The sequence below is a fragment of the Leucoraja erinacea genome, chromosome 11 (assembly GCF_028641065.1).
Source record: "Leucoraja erinacea ecotype New England chromosome 11, Leri_hhj_1, whole genome shotgun sequence".
Lineage (NCBI taxonomy): Eukaryota > Metazoa > Chordata > Chondrichthyes > Rajiformes > Rajidae > Leucoraja > Leucoraja erinaceus.
Window position 1 is genome coordinate 44,783,415 of NC_073387.1, and position 21,153 is coordinate 44,804,567.

The window sequence follows — 21,153 nt, forward strand, 5'->3', positions numbered from 1 at the left end:
TCTCTATTTTGTTGACATCCTTCCTATAATTGGGCGACCAAAATTGTACACCATACTCCAGATTTGGTCTCACCAATGCCTTGTACAATTTTAGCATTACATCCCAGCTTCTATACTCAATGCTCTGATTTATAAAGGCTAGCATACCAAAAGCTTTCTTTACCACCCTATCTATGCGAGATTCCACCTTCAAGGAACTATGCACGGTTATTCCCAGATCCCTCTGTTCAACTGTATTCTTCAATTCCCTACCATTTACCATGTACGTCCTATTTTGATTTGTCCTGCCAAGGTGTAGCACCTCACATTTATCAGCATTAAACTCCATCTGCCATCTTTCAGCCCATTCTTCCAAATGGCCTAAATCACTCTGTAGACTTTGGAAATCCTCTTCATTATCCACAACACCCCCTATCTTGGTATCATCTGCATACTTACTATCTTTTCCATTAATTTGCCCACCACTGAAGTCAAACTAACAGGTCTATAATTGCTAGGTTTACTCTTAGAACCCTTTTTAAACAATGGAACAACATGCGCAGTACGCCAATCCTCGGGGACTATTCCCGTTTCTAATGACATTTGAAATATTTCTGTCATAGCCCCGGCTATTTCTACACTAACTTCCCTCAATGTCCTAGGGAATATCCTGTCAGGACCTGGAGACTTATCCACTTTTATATTTTTCAAAAGTGTCAGTACTTCTTTTACTTTGAAACTCATAGTATCCATAGCTACTCTACTAGTTTCCCTTACCTCACGTAATTCAATATCCTTGTCCTTGGTGAATACCGAAGAAAAGAAATTGTTCAATATCTCCCCCATCTCTTTTGGCTCTGCAGATAGCTGTCCACTCTGTCTCTCCAATGGACCAATTTTATCCCTCGTTATCCTTTTGCTATTAACATAGCTGTGGAAACCCTTTGGATTTACTTTCACCTTACTTGCCAAAGCAACCTCATGTCTTCTTTTAGCTTTTCTAATTTATTTCTTAAGATTCTTTTTTACATTCCTTATACTCCTCAAGCACCTCATTTACTTCATGCTGTCTATAATTATTGTAGATCTCTCTCTTTTTCCAAACAAGATGTCCAATTTCCCTTGAAAACCAGGGCTCTTTCCAATTTCTACTGATTCCTTTCAACCGAACAGGAACAGGATCCTTTTGAAGGATAAATGTGGGACCTCATTGAAACTTACTGAATAGTGAAAGGCCTGGATAGAGTGGATGTTGAGAGGATGTTTCCATTAGCAAGGAGAATCTAGGACCAGAGTCCATAGCCTCAGAATAAAGGGACACACCTTTAGAAAGGAGATGAGGAGGAATTGATTTTGTCAGAGGGGGGTGGGGATTATGGGAGATTGTATGGCAGACTAGACTTGATGGGCTGAATGGCCTAATTCTGCTCCTATAATTTATGAACTTCATTTCAAAGGGGTTGTTGGTGTTTAAGAATAGTGGGATTTTGACACGGTTGTACAGGGTGTTGGTAAGGCCACACCTGGTCTACTTTGCACAGTGTGGTCCTCTTACCTAAAATAGTGATATTGTAGCTTTGGGGACAGTCCAAAGAAGGTTAACCAGGCTAATTTCTGGGACATGAGGGGTTTCCTATCAAGAGAGGCTGCACTGTTTGTATTCCTTGGTGTTCAGAAGAAGGAGAGGTGACCTAATTTATGCATATAACATCCCAGAGGGCTTGACTGAGAAACGCTGGTTTCACAAATGGGAGTGTAGCAGACAGGAGAACAGCCACAAAATACCAGACTAGTCATTTGAAACTAAGATTGGTTAATCTTTGGAATTCTCTTTCCCTAAAGGTGGGGGAGGTTAGAACATTAGATATATTTAATCTGGAGAGAGAACTATATGAAGATTGAAATTTTTTTAGAACTGCGGGGAACTGGCATAAGAGGATGTGAGGCCAGTGTCGATCAGCCCTGATCATATTGAATGGTGGGCAAGTTTGAGTGGCCTGGTGGGTCACCTCTGCTCCTTTTCTCCTTATTCTTTTGTTCTTGGACCATCTGAGTTGCGGGGAGTCAGTTAAACCCCTTCAATCTGCAGTTGGCTATTGATATGGTAAATAGGCCTTTTTCACGGGGCGACTTGACGCAAGATGTAGCCAGAGTGAAGTGGTCGTGGTCTAGCACGATATCACACGATATAACGGGGGGTAGACAAAGAGTTCCCACGGTACTCGGCATTTCTGTTATTTGTGCGAGTGACTTGTCCGTCTCCCGAGCTTTCCCGTTAAATCTTGAATGACATTGTAAACTGTCAAGTGTAATTAAATCATCACGTGGCACAAATGATGTCACTTTTTTTTTCACACACTATAAATATCCTCCCTTGGTTGAATTGGTATATACACACACAAAGCAGAGTTTTACTGTGTATGTGGGAGACACAGATGGAGTGAGCACAGTTACTCGGTCTTTACTGTGTGTGGGAGAGGGGGAGAAATAGACGTACACTCACAGAGGCAGAGTCTCTCAGCCTGTGTGAGAGGGAGGGAGGGAGAGAGAGAGAGGCACTGACCACCGGGCTGGTTGTCGGGGCTGGCGTGTTGCGTTTCACAGACCGAACTTGGGACGGGACTGGAGTTGGGAGGGAAAGGTGGGGGAGTCGAGGGAGAGGAGGGGGAGACAGATGGGGGTGTCTTCATTTAGTGGCGGTGGGTGTCTGTCACTGAAACAGGCAGGTGAGATTTCACATCCACCTTGTGTGTGCCTCTCTCTCTCTCTCTCTCTCCTCCCTCCCTCTCCCACAGGCATGAATGGATGAACTCCGCGGGCCAGACAGCATCTACGGAGGGAAATGGACAGGTGACCCATTCTTCAGGCTGCCTTATGTCTCTCTCCCCCCCCCCCCCCCCCCCCTCCAACCAACTCCCACCCACACACACAAAATGCTGGAGAAACTCAGCGGGTCCGAGCAGCATCTATGGAACGAAGGAAATAGACAATGTTTCGGACCCGCTGCAGTAAATGTCCCATGCAGTAAATGTCGGTTAACCAGTCCAAGGTTAATCAAGAATGGGTCACCTGTCCATTTCCCTCTGTAAATGCTGCCTGGCCCGCGGAGTTCCTCCAGTCATGCCTGTGTGAGAGGGAGGGAGGGAGAGAGAGAGAGAGAGGCACACACAAGGTGGATGTGAAATCTCAACTGCCTGTTTCAGTGACAGACACCCGCCGCCAGTAAATGAAGACACCCCCATCTGTCTCCCCCTCCTCTCCCTCGACTCCCCCACCTTTCCCTCCCAACTCCAGTCTCGTCCCGACCCCCTGGGAAACTGAAGGGAGCAACAATTAACTGCCGCCTTCCCGCTGAGTTAAAGAGTTCCCACGGTAGTAAGACGATGTTAGTTGCGCCCAAGTTTAAATTTCCAACGTGCGTTTCAGAGTAAATCAAAAACTGTCTGAATCAGCAAGTTAGACAAAAAATGCTGGAGTAACTCAGCGGGCCAAGCAGCATCTCTGGAGAAAAGGAATAGATTCCATTTTTGGTCGGGACCCTTCTTCGGGATGATTGTAGGGGGGAACTGGAAGCAAGAAAAGACCGGGTCAAATCAGGGCCAACAACAGATGACCTCAGCAGGGTATTTTGAAGAGGGGTCCCGACCCGAAATGTCGCCTAACCCTTTCCTCCAGAGATGCTGCCTGACCCACTGAGTCACTCCAGCACTTTATGTCTATATTTGGTTCCCTGATATGTCAATTGTTGGCTAGGGATAGTGTGATCCCAAGAGGGAACCAGCGTTGCAAACCTTGGACTGGTTAACCGACATTTACTGCATGGGGGGGGGGGGGGAGGGGGGGGGGGGGGGGGGGGGGGGAAGAGAGTGTGTAAAAAATTAAATAATTCAAATAGTGAAAGGACACAAAATGTTGGTGTAACTCAGCAGGTAAGTCAGATCTGGGAAGAAAAACATAACAAGCTGGAGTAAGTCAGCGTGTCAGGCAGCATCTCTGGAGAAAAAGTATAGGTGGCGATTCGAATCGGAACCCTTCTTCAGACATCCTAATCGGAATTGAGTCTGAAGATGTGTCTCGTCCCGAAACATCACCTATTTTTCTCCAGAGATGCTGCTTGACTCGCTGAGTTACTCCAGCTTTTTGTGTCTGTCTTCGTTTTAAACCAGCATGTGCAGTTCACTCCTTTACACGGGTCTCTGGAGAACATTGATTGGTAGCGTTCCGGACCCTGCTTCGGAAAGGCATCGATCGCTGGTCGGCGAGGACTCCGAGCTGTATCTCTCAAAGAAGTACATGTGAAAAATTTCTCACGGACCATAAAAATGCGGGACCTTTCAGTAAAGTCCCCTTTTAAAGATTATAGTTATTTTCTTGAATCACATTAACATAACTCATGAATAAGTTGATGTCCATATGCGGATTCAAATCTTTATTTTTTAAATTCAATCCCACAGAAGACAATTTTTACTCACCTTCTGTCCCCTCTGTCCAGCTTCCGGGTTCACCGTTCGCAGGAGTTCCCACGGTACATGCAAGAGTCAGTACGGATATCGCACTGGCCACTACGTGCATATAATGTTGCAATATTCAACCACAAGTGTACAAGTCACTCTTGGAGAAATTCAAAGCTTGTTTGAATTTTCTCCCGAGTCACCAAGTTACACGAGTACCTGCTGTTAGCGCCACGGTGGTCCACGAATGCCGTACGGTTATCGCAAGAGGTTCCCACGATGTTCAACTTTGGTTAACTCTTGCGTCAAGTCGCCCCGTGAAAAAGGGGTTTAAATACAGAGAGCTGACAGCTTATCTTCACTCACTTACACAAACCTTTACCAGCAGTTTTATTGCAAGTTAACTATCGTAAACTGAACTTTATCATTCTTGGCACTGCTGGAAATGGGATGGGAACTTTACAAATTTGGTACATCAATGGTAATTTCTGGCCAGTCATTTGGTTACTTTATGGAAATACGTAATTTTGTTACATGAACTTCAAACGTTTAAACCAAATGTCACTTTTATAGGTTGAGGTAGTTAATTACATGCTTGAACTATTTACTTGTTTATACAGAAAAGAAATGCAATGGACATAGGAATTTCAGGCAATTTCTGAAGCAATTATGATTAAAAAATAAATAAAATGCTCATACATAATAACACAATGTAGAATGTCAATGCATTCAGCAACAAAACTCAAAGTGAAATTGTGAATCAGCAGCTCCTTGGAACAAGCTTCAGACGAAAATAAATCCATGTACACAATATATACAGCTATTCTTGCCTTTTTGAAAATCTAGTCGTCACATTTATTTATATAGCACATTTAAAAAAACAACTCTCGTTGGCCAAAGTGCTTCACATTCATTATAAGAATAGTATAAACAAACAAACTACATACATATATGCATATAGATCTCGTTCAGAGGACGTCACGAAAGGCTTGGGAGAACAGATACGTTTTTAGTCTCGACTTAAAGGAGTCGATGGAGGGGGCAGTTCTGATGGGAAGAGGGTTGCTGTTCCACAGTCTAGGAGCTGCAACCGCAAAGGCGCAGTCGCCCCTGAGCTTATGCTTAGACCGCGGGATATTCAGCAACCCCAAGTCGGCCAATCTGAGGGACCTGGAGATGGTGTGGTGGGTAAGCAGACTTTTAATGTAGGTGGGGGCAAGCCCGTTGAGGGCTTCATGGACATAAAGGAGGATCTTGAAATGTATTTGGAACCACATAGGGAGCCAGTGGAGGGAGGCCAGGATCGGGGTGATATGGTCCCTTTTTCGGGTGCCCGTCAGGAGTCCCACTGCGGCGTTTTGGACCAGTTGCAGGCGGGACAGGGAAGATCGGCTGATGCCAGTGTAGAGGGAGTTGCAGTAATCTAGGCGGGAGGAGATAAATGTGTGGATGATCTTTTCGAGGTTATCAAAGTGGAGGAATTGTTTTATTTTAGCTATCGTCTGAAGCTGGAAGAAGCTAGCTTTTACCATGGCATTAACTTGTTTGTCAAATTTCAGTGATAAGTCAAATATCATGCCAAGGTTTTTGACGTAAGGTTTGAGTAGTGGGGTAAGGCCTCCAAGGCTGCCTGCTATCATTTTGATTGAGTCCGAGGTGCCGAGAAGGATGACCTCAGACTTATTCTTGTTTAGTTGGAGGAAGTTCTGGGCCATCCAACACTTTATATCCTCGAGGCAGCGGGTAAGGTTAAGCAGATTTGATTGGTTTTTGGGCTTCAGGGGGAGATAGAGTTGTGTATCGTCTGCGTAGCAATGGAAGGAAATACCGTGCTTTTGAATGACCTGGCCTAAGGGGAGCATATAGAGGGAGAAGAGAATGGGGCCAAGGATGGAACCTTGTGGAACCACAGAGCAGAGACTGAGTTGCCTATGTTAGTAGAGAAACTCCTACCTTTGAGGTCGGAGATGAACCAGCTCAGGGCAGTGCCCTCAATACCAACCCCGTACCGGAGACGGTCAATTAGGATGGTGTGGTCGACAGTATCAAATGCTGCGCTTTGGTCGAGAAGGAGCAGGATTGCACAGTCGCCGGAGTCAACAGTGAGCAGGAGGTCATTATGCACCTTCAACAAGGCAGACTGTGCTGTGGTGAGCCCTGAAGAAAAATCTAGTCTTTAACATTTTAGAAATGCCAGTAAACCATATCCTCACAAAAATGTACTGCTCAATACAACGTCTGACCATTATTAGAACAGTGTACGATGATGTTGAATTCATTTTCTGGTACATGTCCTATTTATATAATTAAACACTACTTCTCACATGTTATACCATATGATTAAGTTTCAGTTTATAGAATAGATAAACATGCTTTGAAAGTTGACCTTTGCACTGGGGGAAGATATGAATTGTAGCTGTAAACTTAACAAAACAGAGTTATAATAATGTCATGTGTTTAAGTTCAGTTTAGGTTTAGAGATACAGCGTGGAAACAGGCCCTTCGGCCCACCCAGTCCGTGCCGTCCAGCGATCCCTGCACATTGAAACGGTTCTACACACACAAGGGCCAATTTACATTTATACCAAGCCAATTAACCTACAAACCTGTACATCTTTGGAGTGTGTGAGGAAAATGAAGATCTTGGAGAAAACCCACACAGGTCACAGGGAAAACGTACAAACTCTGTACAGACAAGAACCCGGGTCTCTGGCGCTGTAACTGCTGTAAGGCAGCAACTCTACCGCTGCGCCACCGTGCCGTCCTGTGTGCAAATTGTAATAAAGATAGTCTCGTTATTTAGCCCAGCAAAAGGATCTGCAGCATTGGTGGACTCATACCTAAAGCTACAATCCAGCATCAGTTCCACAGGAACTAGAAGAGTGGAGGAATACATTTGAGTTCATCCTTCCCACTGGAAACTCTGCTGGCTTTGGGAATACTGCCATGATCCTATTGAGCATCCGAAGAAGAGGATAATTTGCAATATTTTGTTAACACAAACTACCAGGTTCAAGAACCAGAGCTCAGCATTAGCGTTGCATGTTCCTGGCTCCGACTGAAACTGTTATACTCCTTACAGTGTGTAGGAAAGGAACTGCAGAATGATTTAAACCTGAGATAGACACAAAATGCAGGACTAACTCAGCGGGACAGGCAGCAACTCTGGAGAAAAGGAATGGGTGATGTTTCGCGTTGAGACACTTCTTCAGACTAGTCAGGGGAAAGGGAAACGAGAGATATAGACGGTGATGTAGAGAGATATAAAACAAATGAATGAAAGATATGCAAAAAACGTTATGATGATAAACATGCCATTGTTAGCTGTTTGCTAGAGGAGAACGAGAACTTGGTGCGACTTGGGTGGGGGAGGGATGGAGAGAGAGGGAATGCAGGGACTACTTGAAGTTAGAGAAATCAACATTCATACCACTGGGTTGTGTTGATGGTAGCACTTCCCATTTCAAGATATACAAGAAGCTCTCAGGACTCGAGGACCTGAGCTTTAGGTAGATGCTGGCCAGGTTAGGTTTGTTCCTTGGAGAGCAGAAGGCTGAGAGGTGATCATATAGAGGTGTATAAATCATGGGGGGGTGGAATGGATAGGGTGAATGCAAGTCAGTTTTCAGATCAGCTTGCTACAGAACAAAAATAATGTGATTGCGCTGGGGGGTGTGGGGCGGGGGGGGGAGGGTGGAGGGTGGAGGGGGGGAGTCAGAGAGACATAGAGAGATACAACAGGGAAACTGAGTGCTTCTCGCAACTGCATTGCCTTGTACCTCCTAGTCTTTCACAGAACAGATCGTGAATTAATCATGAATTGAAACATTGTTGGACAAGCACTGAAATTGGTTGTGCAAATTGGTTTGATTTAAAGAAATAATGTTTTGAAAAAATTAAGCATTTCTTAATCTGTGAGATAAAACAGAAAGCAAGCTTTGATCGGCATCATGACACAGAGATATTCTAATCGTCGATCAGATAAAGTTGTCCCATACACTGAGATAATGTCATGTGATAGCACCGTATCTTACAATAAATAGAAGCTTTTTTTTTTACAATCACATCAGTTATTATTCATTAATTTTGGCTGAGCTCCTAAACCACTGAAATCTAAATCATTCACACCACTAAACATTCTCACCAATATTGTACATAATTGGTGTAGGAGCAGGTCAATGCATTGTTTATGTTTAAAGTATCCTTTTAGCCTCCTTATCTTTTCATAGCAAGTTCAACTTTGACACTAGACCAAGCACCTTTTTTAACTATAGGATAAGTGTTCATCAATACATAGTAAACCTATTGGCAATAGGAGAGATTAGATTTCTTAAGTTCTAATAGTGGAGATGTTAAAAATATTTTTTTAAAGTTAATATGTCTTTTTTTTATCATTTTATTTTGTCTATTTCCATGTTCTCCCTCATTGGCTTATTTCTTTCTATTCCTAACATAATATTTAGTTCACCCTTCAAATGTCACTTTCCTAGATGAAGATTGTTAATCTCATGACTCTTTGATCAATTTGATTCATGTGGTTGTGCTTCTCACCCAAATCCATGATTCCATCACCACAAGGGGTGACCATATAGAGGTGTTAAAATTCAAGTGGGGAATTGATAGGGTGAATGCAGTGTACCTGCACTCCTAGATCCCTCTGTTCTACAACAGTGCTATGCCATGGCAAAATGGTGCTTGAAAGCACTTGTGGAATGTTTTATTCGTGGTTAGTAGACCAATGAACCAGCAGTTTGGAGGTTTGGATTAATTTTTTTAGAGTCTCCCCTTTCTCTCCGCCATAAAACGAATGATACCTTTAACATTTGACACTTCTGATGAAATATTAATAGTATCTCTCATCCCAGATCCTGTCCACGTGGTGAAGAATGAAAAGCATCTTTTGATTTATTTTAATCTTATATTAATTTAATTTCCCTATCTGCTGTGATGGGACTTGAACTCAGCCTCCAGGTTAAGGGGCTGTCCCACTTGGGCAACCTAATTGGCAAGTTTAGAAGAGTTTGAAAAAATGTCATGTTGAAGACATCCTTTGACTATGTAGAAGACCTCCTTCGACCTCCTTTGACTATGTTGAAGACTAGCTTCAACTAGCTACGACTAACTTCGGGAAAATTAGACACTGAATAGTGGAGAGTGAAGACGACCACCTTCGATCTCCCTTCGACTATGATGAAGACTACCTAGGACTTCCTTCGACTACCTTAGACTACCCTCGACTACCTACGACTAACATGCCGACCTACTACGACGTACTACAACTAAACCTACGAGTAAAAAAAGTATCGATTTTTTTCCCCATGACCTTTTTTTACTCGCGGGCATTTTTCATCATGTTGAAAAATACGCCGCAACCTAGCTGAGGCCTCAAATACAAGGGGACTACTCTCGAACATGAAAGAGAGTTACAAAGACCTCGAAGGAACCATGCTGAGAGTATGAGTCGAGGGCAAACTCTCCAGAACTCACGGATTAGGTCAACCAAGTGGGACAGCCCCTTTATTTGTATAGATTTCTACTAGTTAGTAACATACACTGACTCCAATCACAGGATTCTCCAGTGCTGGATGGGTGGAGTTTGCACATTCTCACTGTAAAAGTGTAGGTTTCCTCTGGGCACTCTGGTTTGCTTCCACATCACAAAGGCACATTGGTTGGGAGGTTAATTGTCCACTGTAAATTGCACCTAGTCTACCGGCTAATGGTGGAATCTGTGGGAGGTTGATGAGTGTGCGGGAAGAATAAAACGTGGGATTAATGTGGGATTAGCGTAAACGGGTGGCTGATTGTTAGTGCAAATTCAGTGGCCTGAAGAGCCCGTTTCCCAGCTGTATGACTATGATTCTACAAATCGCTAGCTCTGAAACCATGGCCCATTCCATAAATGATACATTTAATAAAACTTTAGAAATAGAGTTGTGGTGATTTAATGAAGCCTTTTGCGGCTGGGTAACAAGGCAGTTCTTTCAGCAAAATGACTGCAAGGACACGCACAAACTAAAGGAAGAGCAGGGGTTTGTAACTGTCTTATTTATCAATTGTTTGTGCTACAGTATTTGTTATATTGAAAAACTGTCTCCCATTTGCTTCAAAAGAGTCACTTGCACAATGTAAATTATTTTTTATAATATCACATATACAGTTTGATTAGTACATTTCTGGACCAGCATCATTCAGTGCAATAATTTTTTCATGTAATTTTTTTTAAACCAAGTTGTCTTTTTTTCAAAAAATGCCAGCGATGTGCAGCAACAGATACCAAAGAGCTTTTCACACCTTTTTTTGCAGAAGGCATCTAGAAAAGGAAATACTTAGATACCAACGAATGCATGTTCCATGGTAATGTTTACCACAACATCTGAACAAAATTATTTTGCTTTCCATTTGTCTAGCTTAAATTTAACTTCAACCTTCCTGTGTGTTGTCAGAGCTGAACCCAAACTTTGCATTTGGAAATGTTCCGCACACTTCAGACTTGAGGTGAGCTGTTTGCCAGAGTATTTGCCAGTCTATGTTACTCTTGGTGTCAAATAGTCATACAGCACAGAATCGGGCTTTTCTGCCCAACTCTTCCATGCCAACCAAGATCTCCATTTACCCGGATTTGGCCCATATCCCTCTAAACGGTTCCTATCCATATTCATGTCCAAGTATCTTAAATGGTGTTATTGTACCTGGCTCAACTACCTTCATTGGCAGCTCGTTCCATATACCCACCATCCACTGAATGAAAAAGTGGACCCTCAGGTTCCTATTAAATCTTGACTCTCTCACCTTAAACCTATGTCCTGTTGTCATGTTTGGCGATTTATTTGTCCAGGTCAAAAATTCTGACCTGTGGTGATATAAAAGATAGATAAAAAATGCTGGAGTAACTCAGTGGGTCAGGCAGCATCTCTGGAGAAAAGGAATAAATGATGTTTTGGTTCGAGACTCTATATCAGACTGAGAGTCAGGGAGAGGGAAAGTAGATGCATGACATGAAAGATATTGATAATGTAGGATTTCTCATGAAAGCATCACTGAATGTAATAGCAGGCATTTGGCTATTTTCTGGACAGAGTCAATATTACCCCTTGTTTATGTGGCATAATTTTTTTTTTTTTGTTCAAGACCATATGCATTAGAATACTGTATAAATGTTTAATTGTTCCTTAATTGGTACATGTGAGAATAATCTGACCTTTCAACCTTTTGAATTGTTTTTTAAACATCTAAAAGGATCAGAAGCTATTTAAACCCTATAAAAACATTTGCCATGATTGAGGGAGAGAGGATAGAAAAGTGACGGTGTTTATTTGAGGTTATTATTTTTTAGACCAGTCACACTCTGTGCCTCTGTGAATCTTCATAATGGCAAAAGTCACCTGTGTGATATCATGTTAATGTAGACTTGAATACTTATTTATCAAATCGCGACTTTTCAACGCTTAAAGCTGCTGAAAATATTTACCCACAATTTTATTTATGTCACATTTATGAGATTAGAGCTTCTGTAATCAGTGCTACCAGACTGATTCCTGGGATGTCAGGACTTTCATATGAAGAAAGACTGGATAGACTCGGCTTGTACGCGCTAGAATTTAGGAGATTGAGGGAGGATCTTATGGAAACTTACAAAATTCTTAAGGGGTTGGACAGGCTAGATGCAGGAAGATTGTTCCCGATGTTGGGGAAGTCCAGGACAAGGGGTCACAGTTTGAGGATTGAGGGGAAATCCTATAGGACCTAGATGAGAAAAACATTTTTCACACAGAGAGTGGTGAATCTCTGGAACTCTCTGCCACAGAAGGTAGTTGAGGCCAGTTCATTGGCTGTATTTAAGACGGAGTTAGATGTGGCCCTTGTGGCTAAAGGGATCAGGGGGTATGGAGAGAAGGCAGGTACAGGATACTGAGTTGGATGATCAGCCATGATCATGTTGAATGGCAGTGCAGGCTCGAAGGGCAGAATGGCCTACTCCTGCACCTATTTTCTATGTTTCTATGTAATTCCCAGAGATGGTAGATGATGCAATGTTAAGAATCCCTGGGGATGTTCAGTTTTAAAAACAGCAGATTAGAGGAGCACACTGAAATCAGTAGAAACAAACACACAACTAATGTAACTTCTCTGCCCAGCTGCGAGCACATCAGTATCATTCCTCCAATTTCTTCCTCAATATCTTAAACATGGTTGCTATATTAAAGTCTAAATCATGACTATATCCACCACCAATGACTATCCCCAAGTCCCAAAGGGCCAGTGATAATAGTTTTCCAATAACAAAATCATTGTTAACTGTTGTTGTTGGCTTCCTGGCACTAAATTAATCATCATTTTCACATCGATTTTTATTTTTCTGTCATGAGAGACTTCATGGTTTGCTTTGTTAAATTTCAAGTAGGGTAGAGCAAATATATTATTGTTGTTAATTCTTGTTACCTCCTCAATTTTTTTTCATTCAGGGAAATTAAACATGATGATTCATAAGAAGTGAATGTTAACTATCCCCGACTAAAACGTGCTTCTTAAAATACAACTTTCAAAAATATATTGTCAAATTTAGACACAAAGTGCTGGAGTAACTCAGAGGGTCAGGCAGCATCTGTGGACAAAATGGATAGGTAACGTTTAAGGTTGGGACCTTTCTTGAAGAAAATTTACCATCTGAAAAGTCACCCATCCTTTTTCTCCAGAGATGTTGCCTGACCTGCTGTGTTACTCCAGCATTTTGTGTCTGTGTTCAGTATAAACCTGCATCTGCAGATCTTAGTTTCCACTTTTTCATCGTCATTGTTCTGGTCAACTCACAACACATCTTCTCTGAGCACCAGCTGAAAGGAAAATGGAAAAATATGGTCAGAACCTTAGCCATTTCCTCCCATGAATTTTTCTGATGTCACTACTGCCCCTCGCCACATTGTATAAATTCTCTCGCGTTTTGCTTCCACACATTAGAAGCATCTCACACCAAAGGGGAAGTAACAGCGCTGATAGCAAAATGTTTCGCAAAGGTTCTCTCACGGTCTTCTCAGTCTTTGTTCTGTGCCTTGTACTTACAGAGGGTAAGATCTTTTTTTCATTGTTCTAATGTTCAACATCCTGCATTTAACCCAAACTATGCTATCACATCGACTATTATACAGATGCTGTTTAATTGAATATCAATTATTACATTATTGTTGGAAGATGACATATTATTCTTTCCAGTTGCAGCTCTAAGTCGGATGACACAAAATATGCGTTGCAAATGTACTGAAATAATAAACAGGTTGCAACCAGGCATGAAAATCAGCAATATCAAAATTTTCTTCAAGCAACCATATTGTCCAAAAAATGAAATCATGTAAGTTAAAATCTTTCTATTACATCTTAAAATTTCTGATTGCAGATTAAGGTGAAGTTAGCTTTGATTTTAATTGTATTTCATTTCCTCAGTGTCAAATTGAAAGATGGGACAAGAATTTGCTTGAACCCTGATGCAGGAAGAGGGAAAGATTTGATTGCTTCTATGAAAAGGTAAATATGCACCAAGTTAAACACTTGAAGAGTAGCATTGCTATGCAAAGGTTTCGTACAAAATGGGGACCCTTAGATCGGTTATGTCGGAACCATCTAGGTGAAATAAGCTAAACTAACACAGAAGATTAAGTGTAGGAAGGAACTGTAGATGCTGGTTTAAACCGAAGATAGACACAAAAAGTTACAATAATTCAGCGGGACAGGCAGCATCTCTGGAGAGCAGGAATGGGTGACGTTTCGGGTCGAGACCCTTGTTCAGACTGGTTAGGGATAAGGGAAACGAGAGATATAGACGGTGATGTGGAGAAATAAAGAACAATGAATGAAAGATATGCAAATAAGTAACTTGATAAATGAGAATATGTCTAGGAAGGAACTAAAGATGCTGGTTTAAACCGAAGATAGACACAAAAAGCACAAAAAAACTCATTGTGACAGGCAGCATCTCTGTAGAGGAGGAATGGGTGATGTTTTGGATCGAGACCCTTCTTCAGACTGAAGCTTTTTGTGTCCATCTACAGAAAATCATGTAATTTTTAACGCGATTTACTTCCAGAACCAATTATAGAATCATGGAATAGTACAGCACAGAAACAAGCCCTTTCAGCCCAACGCATGCCAACTTTAATACCTATCTACTCTAATCCATTTTGCCTGCATTAGACCCTTACGCCTCTCTGCTTCACTTATCTATGAACTGTCCACCCTAACATTCCTATAACATGTTCATGTTTTCCACAGCCATTTCCATCTGTTCATCATTCACTTAAATTAGGCCACATTGATAAAAATGGTTTGCTTATGCTCATTAGACATTTATCAAAAAGCATACAGAAATAAAGATTTGGAGGGGTTTTACTCAGAGAGCGATGAGCATCTGGAATACATTCTAGGGGTGGCACAGTGGCACATTATTCTTGTGGAACAGTGCTGCCTCTTTAAATTCCCCTCTAACATTTAGCGAGAGGATGAGAACGTGGGATAACAGAAAAAATGTTGTGAACAATTGCACAATTGATGGTCGGCATGGATTCAGTGGGTTAAAGGACCTGTTTCCATGGCATTTCTCTAAACTAAACACAGTCAGAGAGAGTGGTGGAAGCAGTCACTGATAGCATTTAAGAAGAATACTTGAATGGCCTGGGCTATGGCCAAAGGCTGGATAATGGGATTAATATGGTTAGGTACCCACTCATTGGAATAGATGTAGTGGGCCAAATGGCCAGTTTCCATGCTGAATGGCTATGGCTAAGTTGTGAAATGGTTCAGAACCAGTTCATCAAGCATATTTCGATGGGTTTTAAATTGAGTAACTCACAGATTGGAATTTCAGTTGTAAAATTTGCTTGTCTCTATCCTTTCAAGAGTCAAGAGAGTTTATTGCCATGTGTCCCTGACAGGACAATGAAATTCTTGCTTTGCTTCAGCACAACAGAACACAGTAGGCATTGACTACAAAACAGACCAGTGTGTCCATATACCATTATATACGTAAATACACACATGAATAAATAAACTGAACTAATAATTTAAAAAGTAAATGACGCTAAAATGCTTTACCTCTTCTCAGGAAAATGAAGGCTTAAGCAAACAGTTGAACCAAACAATGGATTGTCCTGCTGTCTGAACAGGACTGTTTCACAGAACTGCATCTTTGGTGAAGCAAAGCTTTAATATCTGCTTTCAATTCTTCTTTATGTATTTTATAAAGTGACCCGTCTGTAACAGGCATAAATACTGTCAGCTTAGTATTCTTTACGTGCAATTGTAATAAGGATTATCTGGATGTTAAGCCAGTCATATGTCCCAATGTTTGATTTATTTTAATTTATCATTTTGGTGTCATAATTAAATCAACACTGATTCTAATGCAAATAAGCTATTTTTGATCATGAGATACAATAAAATTACATTCCTGTTATAAGGCTAATCAACAAAATGTTCTGTTTACTGTTGATTTTCTATCAATTTGATTTGTTTCTGCTTTTATATTTCAATGTCCATGAAAACCAGTAATACTTTTATATTACGTCACTTACACTTGGAATTTATGTAAGGTTATGACATGCAAATTTTAAAATTGTTGTAATGTTTATTTGTATTAAAAGCTGCAATTACAATATTGCTAATTGTTTATTTATGTTGCCTTCTTTTATTAAGTACACAACCATCCAAAGTTAACAAGTGCAGGATTCATTAAGGTTCTTTTCAATTAAAATAGAATGATGTGACTATATCCCAGAGTTCTATTTAGAACATGGAGGAGGGGTGATCATCTAGAGGTGCATAACATCATGAGTGGAATAGATCGGGTAAGATGCACAGAGTCTCTTGCCCAGAGAAGGGGAATCAAGAACCAGAGGGCATAGGTTTAAGGTGAGGCGGGGGGAAAGATTTTAAGGAATCTGAGGGGTAACTTTTTCACACAAAGTAGTGGGTGTACGGAACAAGCTGCCAGAGGAGGGAGTTCAGGCAGTGACTATCGCAATGCTGTAGAAGCAATTAGACAGGTACATGGATAGAATAGGTTTAAAGGGATATGGGCCAAATGCAGGCAAGTGGGACTAGTGTAGATGGGACATGTTGGTCGGTGTGGGCAAGTTGGGCTGAAGGGCCTGTTTCCACACTGTATGACTATGATTCTATAATTCAATGGAGAGGTAAGGAACTGCAGATGCTGGAATCTTGAGCAAAACAAAGTTTTGGAGGATTCCAAACCAAAATATCATTTGTCCATTCACTCCACAGACGTTGCCCAACCTGCCGAGTTTTTTAAGCACTTTGTGTTTTGCTCGTTTCGGAACATATTGGGCTTCATTTGAACCAGCATAATAAGTAAATAGATTAAAGGGGGGGGATCTTGCAAATTACCGATGGAAAGGTCTGGTAGATTTCAATTCCAATTGTAAAGGGGATGTCCCACTTTCACCACCTAATTCACAACCTTTTTCACTCGTGGACATTTTTCATCATGCTAGAAAAAATGCCCTGACTACCTACGACTAGCATCATGGCCTGCTATGACCTACCTACAACCTTGTGACGACCATGCTGCGAGTATGAGTCAAGGGCAAACTCGGTAGAGGTCGTGAATTAGGTCGTGAAAGTGGGACAGGCCCTTTACAATTGAGATTTAGGAAATAAAATCTACTATGGGACAACAAACAAATTGCCAATAAAACATTGTTTCCAGTGATGGCAAACAAATGAGTAAATAAGAGGTTCTAAACAGAATTCAGCTGTAATAGCTGATTGTGATCAGTATCGCAGCCTCATTAAAAAGGCTAATTTTATAAATGGGATCCCAAAAAAGTCTTTCGGAATTGATCTAAGTTGCATTCAAAGAATATCATAAGGATTAACGTGAATCGGACCAATTAATACAAATGTAAAAATAAAGGCTAATTTTCCAGTGCCTCCAGGGGGAGTGTTTCACTACTAGAAATAACATTTTCCTAGCAAAGCATTAAATTGAGGCCTTTTGGCACCTAAAATGGGGTACAAGATCATATGGCACTATTTCATAGAGGGATAAGGCAGTAGTACCTGGTGTTGGGTCCAATATCTATCCCTCAATCAAGATCATCGAATCATTTGTTTATTATCACCCTGCTGTGTTTTTTTGTGGTTTTGTTTTGTTTATTTTATTAGAAGTTAATACAGCACAAAACAGTACAGTGGAACCTAATTTTAGGTGCCAACTATGTAATACCGTAATCCATTCTATGTACAACCTCTAGTTTTATGTTATGAGAAGGAATCTGTGCAAATATTTTTAACCAAAAATAAATGTAATCAATTATTAGAAGAATAATATGAACATTAAAAACAATACCAACAAATCCACCACCATAGTACAGAGTAAATCAGATATTCTTAAATATACTGAGTAGTAAACATTTATGTTACAATCCTTGTCAATGGGATCCCAATAAAGTCTTTCGGAATTGATCTAAGTTGCATTCAAACCCCCGCGGTGTCCAGAGGTTCTGGTAATCCCTCAGGGTGCTCCTGGGCCACGCGTAGACCCTTTCTAAAACACCCGGGTGCAGATGTATACCCGGAAAAGGGACAGGCAGCCAGCTTGGCCAGGACTAGGAGCAACCCCAAGCAGGACATCTTCAGCTCCACCCTCTCCCCTGGGTGACCAAAGATGAGGATAGCAGGTTTGACACATACAGTACATGCAAGCTGTGGCAGGGCCTTATCACTGTCAACTAATCTGTGGAGTATGTTGGGAAGGCAGATGGTACGTTAGCCTTTAATGCAAATGTGTTGGATTACAATAGTAAGGCTCAGTGAGATTGTATTGGAGTGTCAGCAGTACCTCATTACGAATAATGTATGCAGCCTCTGCGGCGAGAGTCAGTGGAATCTGGATTCGTAAAGTTGATTTCTGCAATGATGATACAGGAAGAGGCTGAGTAAGTTTAGTCTGAATTTACTGGGAATTTAGGAGGTGAACATTTTGAGATGCGTAAAATTCCTAAAGGGATTGACAAGAATACAAGGCTATTTCTTTGGGCTAGAGAGTACAGAAATAAGGAGTCAGAGTCATCCAGCGCAGAAACAGGCCCTTCTGCCAACTCATCCATGCTGACCAAGATACCCCTTCAAGCTAGTCCCATTTGCCTGCATATCTTCTTATTACAGTGTTGACTGAGTATTATGTGTAAACTAGACTAAGTGGGACCCGTTGGGTCCCAGTCACATGGGAGGCCTGGTCCCCCCAAACGCAACCCATTCCCCAACACAATATTCCACCACTCACCCGTTCCCCCAATGCAACCCGTTCCCCCAAAGCAATGTTCCACCACTCTGGCGAGGGGGTGTGGGGGAGGGGGGGGGGTGTGTGGGGAGGGGGCAGTGTGGGGGGGGGGGGGTGGGGGCAGTGTGGGGGAGTTCATGTTGTGGGTTAGGGGTGTGTGGGGGAGTGGGTGGTGGGTGGGGGGGGGGGGGGGGGGGGTATATGGGTGTGTGTGTGTGGGGGTAGGGAGGATGGTCTGTGGGCTCAGCGGCTCCGGCCGCACTCACCAGCTGCAGGTCCTGGCTCCAGACTCAATCATCGGCTCCCAGCCCCAGCTGCACGCATCTGCACTTGGCTCTTCGTGGTGGTCGCCGGCCCCGCCCGTGAACACAGCAGCCCCCGCCCGCGAACACAGAAGCCCGCGAACACGCGGGGATGGGGGGAGGGATGGGGGTGGTGGTGGTCACAGCAGACGCAATTCACCCCGCACCTTCAGCCTCACGCACAGCTCCCGGTCCCACTCCAACTTCACTTAGAGGCTTCCGGTTCAACTTGCTCTCTGCCCGCATGCAGTTCACAGACTCAGTCCCGCCTAAGAGACTTTATTCTCCACGGGTGCCGGAAGGTGCGTTACCTTCATGATGACTGACAGGCGAGAAGACCAATCTGCTCATCACACGAATTTTTAAAGTCATAACTTTTTTATTATTTTGCCGATCGGAAAGAACCTTGGGGTGGTTGGAGGGGAGGACGGCGAGTAAGATGGCGAAAAAAAATCATGGCGATATTGGGTAGCGTTTTTCCTAAAATGTATTTAAAATGTAGACAGGAAGTGGTCAAGATCAGACTTTTAGTAATACAGGTGCACAACCTTTTATTCGGTGTTCCGGAAACCGAAAAACTCCGAAAACCGGCCATTTTTCCCCAGGATGTCGTCTGCACACCAAAGCTCACGTTTGGCGCCAAACTTGACCGAAACGACCCACGGTCAACCCAGGTCTGTACTATTGTCGCGGCTGCCTCCTCCCCGGAGACCAGGGAGACACTTAAACATCTGTAAATCATTGCTTAAATGTTAGTCAGTTAGTTTGGAGGGCTTTTATGTGAAAGGGAGGGGGGTTAAAGGGGTAAACTTTAATTCTTAGTCCCCTACCTGGTCGGAGAGGCGGGGAGCGGTCAATGCCTTACCGGGTCGCCGTGCAGTAAGCTCCGCAGCGCTGTGGCCGCCAACTCCCAGCTGGGGCTGCGGGCGGCGCCGGTTGTAGCTCCGACCCCGGCAACTCTACCCCTGGCTACGAGGAGCTCCAAATCCAGCGCCGCCCGCGCTAGACTTTTCAAGCCGCCCGCGCTACCTTCCTAATCTACGCTAAAAATCTTCCATTCGGAAATCCGAAAATGTCCGAAATCCGACAAGTGTCTGGTCCCAAGGCTTTCGGATAAAAGGTTGTGCACCTGTAGTATAAAAGAAGATAGAAGAAGTTATCTGTTATGGTGCTGCAAGTAAGAAGTTCAAACTTCATTGTTCCATTTTGGGACATGACAATAAAACACTCTTGACTCTTGAACCCATTGTATCCATTTACCTGTCCAAGTGTTTTTGAAATGTTGTTTAAATGCTTGCATCAATTATGTCCTCTTGCAGCTTATTCCAAATACCCACCACTCTTGAGTAAAAAAAGATACCCCTCAGGTTTGTATTATATCTTGCCTCTCACCTTAAACCCATATCCTCTGGTTTTTAATTTCCCTCCCTTGGTAGAAGACTGTGCATTCACCCTTTCTATTCCCCTCATGATTTTATACACATTTATAAGCTCACTACTCAAGCGCTATTTGGAATTGAGGTAAGTGGAAATTTAATTGTGTAATGGGCTGTAGAGGGTTCTTCAGAGGGTTCATTGCACATATTTCATGACTGAGATTGAACGATTTTTGAACACCAAGGGAATACGACAGTTCAGAGGTGGATGGGAAGGGGACCCGAGACATGGGATCCATCATGATTGCAACGCATAGAGGAGCATTATTAAGAGGCTATGCAGCTTGCTCCTTATGTTCTTATCACAGGTCCTACCCTGAGAAATGTGCGCGTTAGAAAAGCCAATTGCCCAGTAATATATTTAAATATAATCATAGGACTAATATAAACATATATTAGTATGAAAACCCACGCAGGTCCCGGGGAGAAGGTACAAACTCCATACAGACAGCATCCGTAGTCAAGATCGAACCCAGGTCACTGGCGCTGCACCACTGTGCCGCCCCCAAGGGTAGGCATCTTTTTTCACTCAGAGTGGTGAGGGTATGGAAAGAGCTATCAGATAACATATTAAGGCACGCACTTAAACAGCATTTCAACATTTAATGTTCTTATTTTTTTATTTTGTACATAATTTATATAACCGAAAATCATTTTTACTACCATTTATGTAATCAATAAAAAGGATGTTCAAT

The 21,153-nt window shown here is 42.4% G+C and overlaps 1 protein-coding gene across 1 annotated transcript; it reads left to right on the top strand.

The window, feature by feature from the left end:
• The first annotated feature begins 13,362 nt into the window (after positions 1–13,362).
• Positions 13,363–16,071, top strand: LOC129701737 (interleukin-8-like). Its single transcript, XM_055643130.1, has 4 exons — positions 13,363–13,495; positions 13,641–13,776; positions 13,869–13,949; positions 15,523–16,071. Exons 1-4 carry the CDS (start codon positions 13,432–13,434, stop codon positions 15,536–15,538), a joined length of 297 nt encoding a protein of 98 aa, XP_055499105.1. The 5' UTR covers positions 13,363–13,431; the 3' UTR covers positions 15,539–16,071.
• Positions 16,072–21,153: the final 5,082 nt, after the last annotated feature.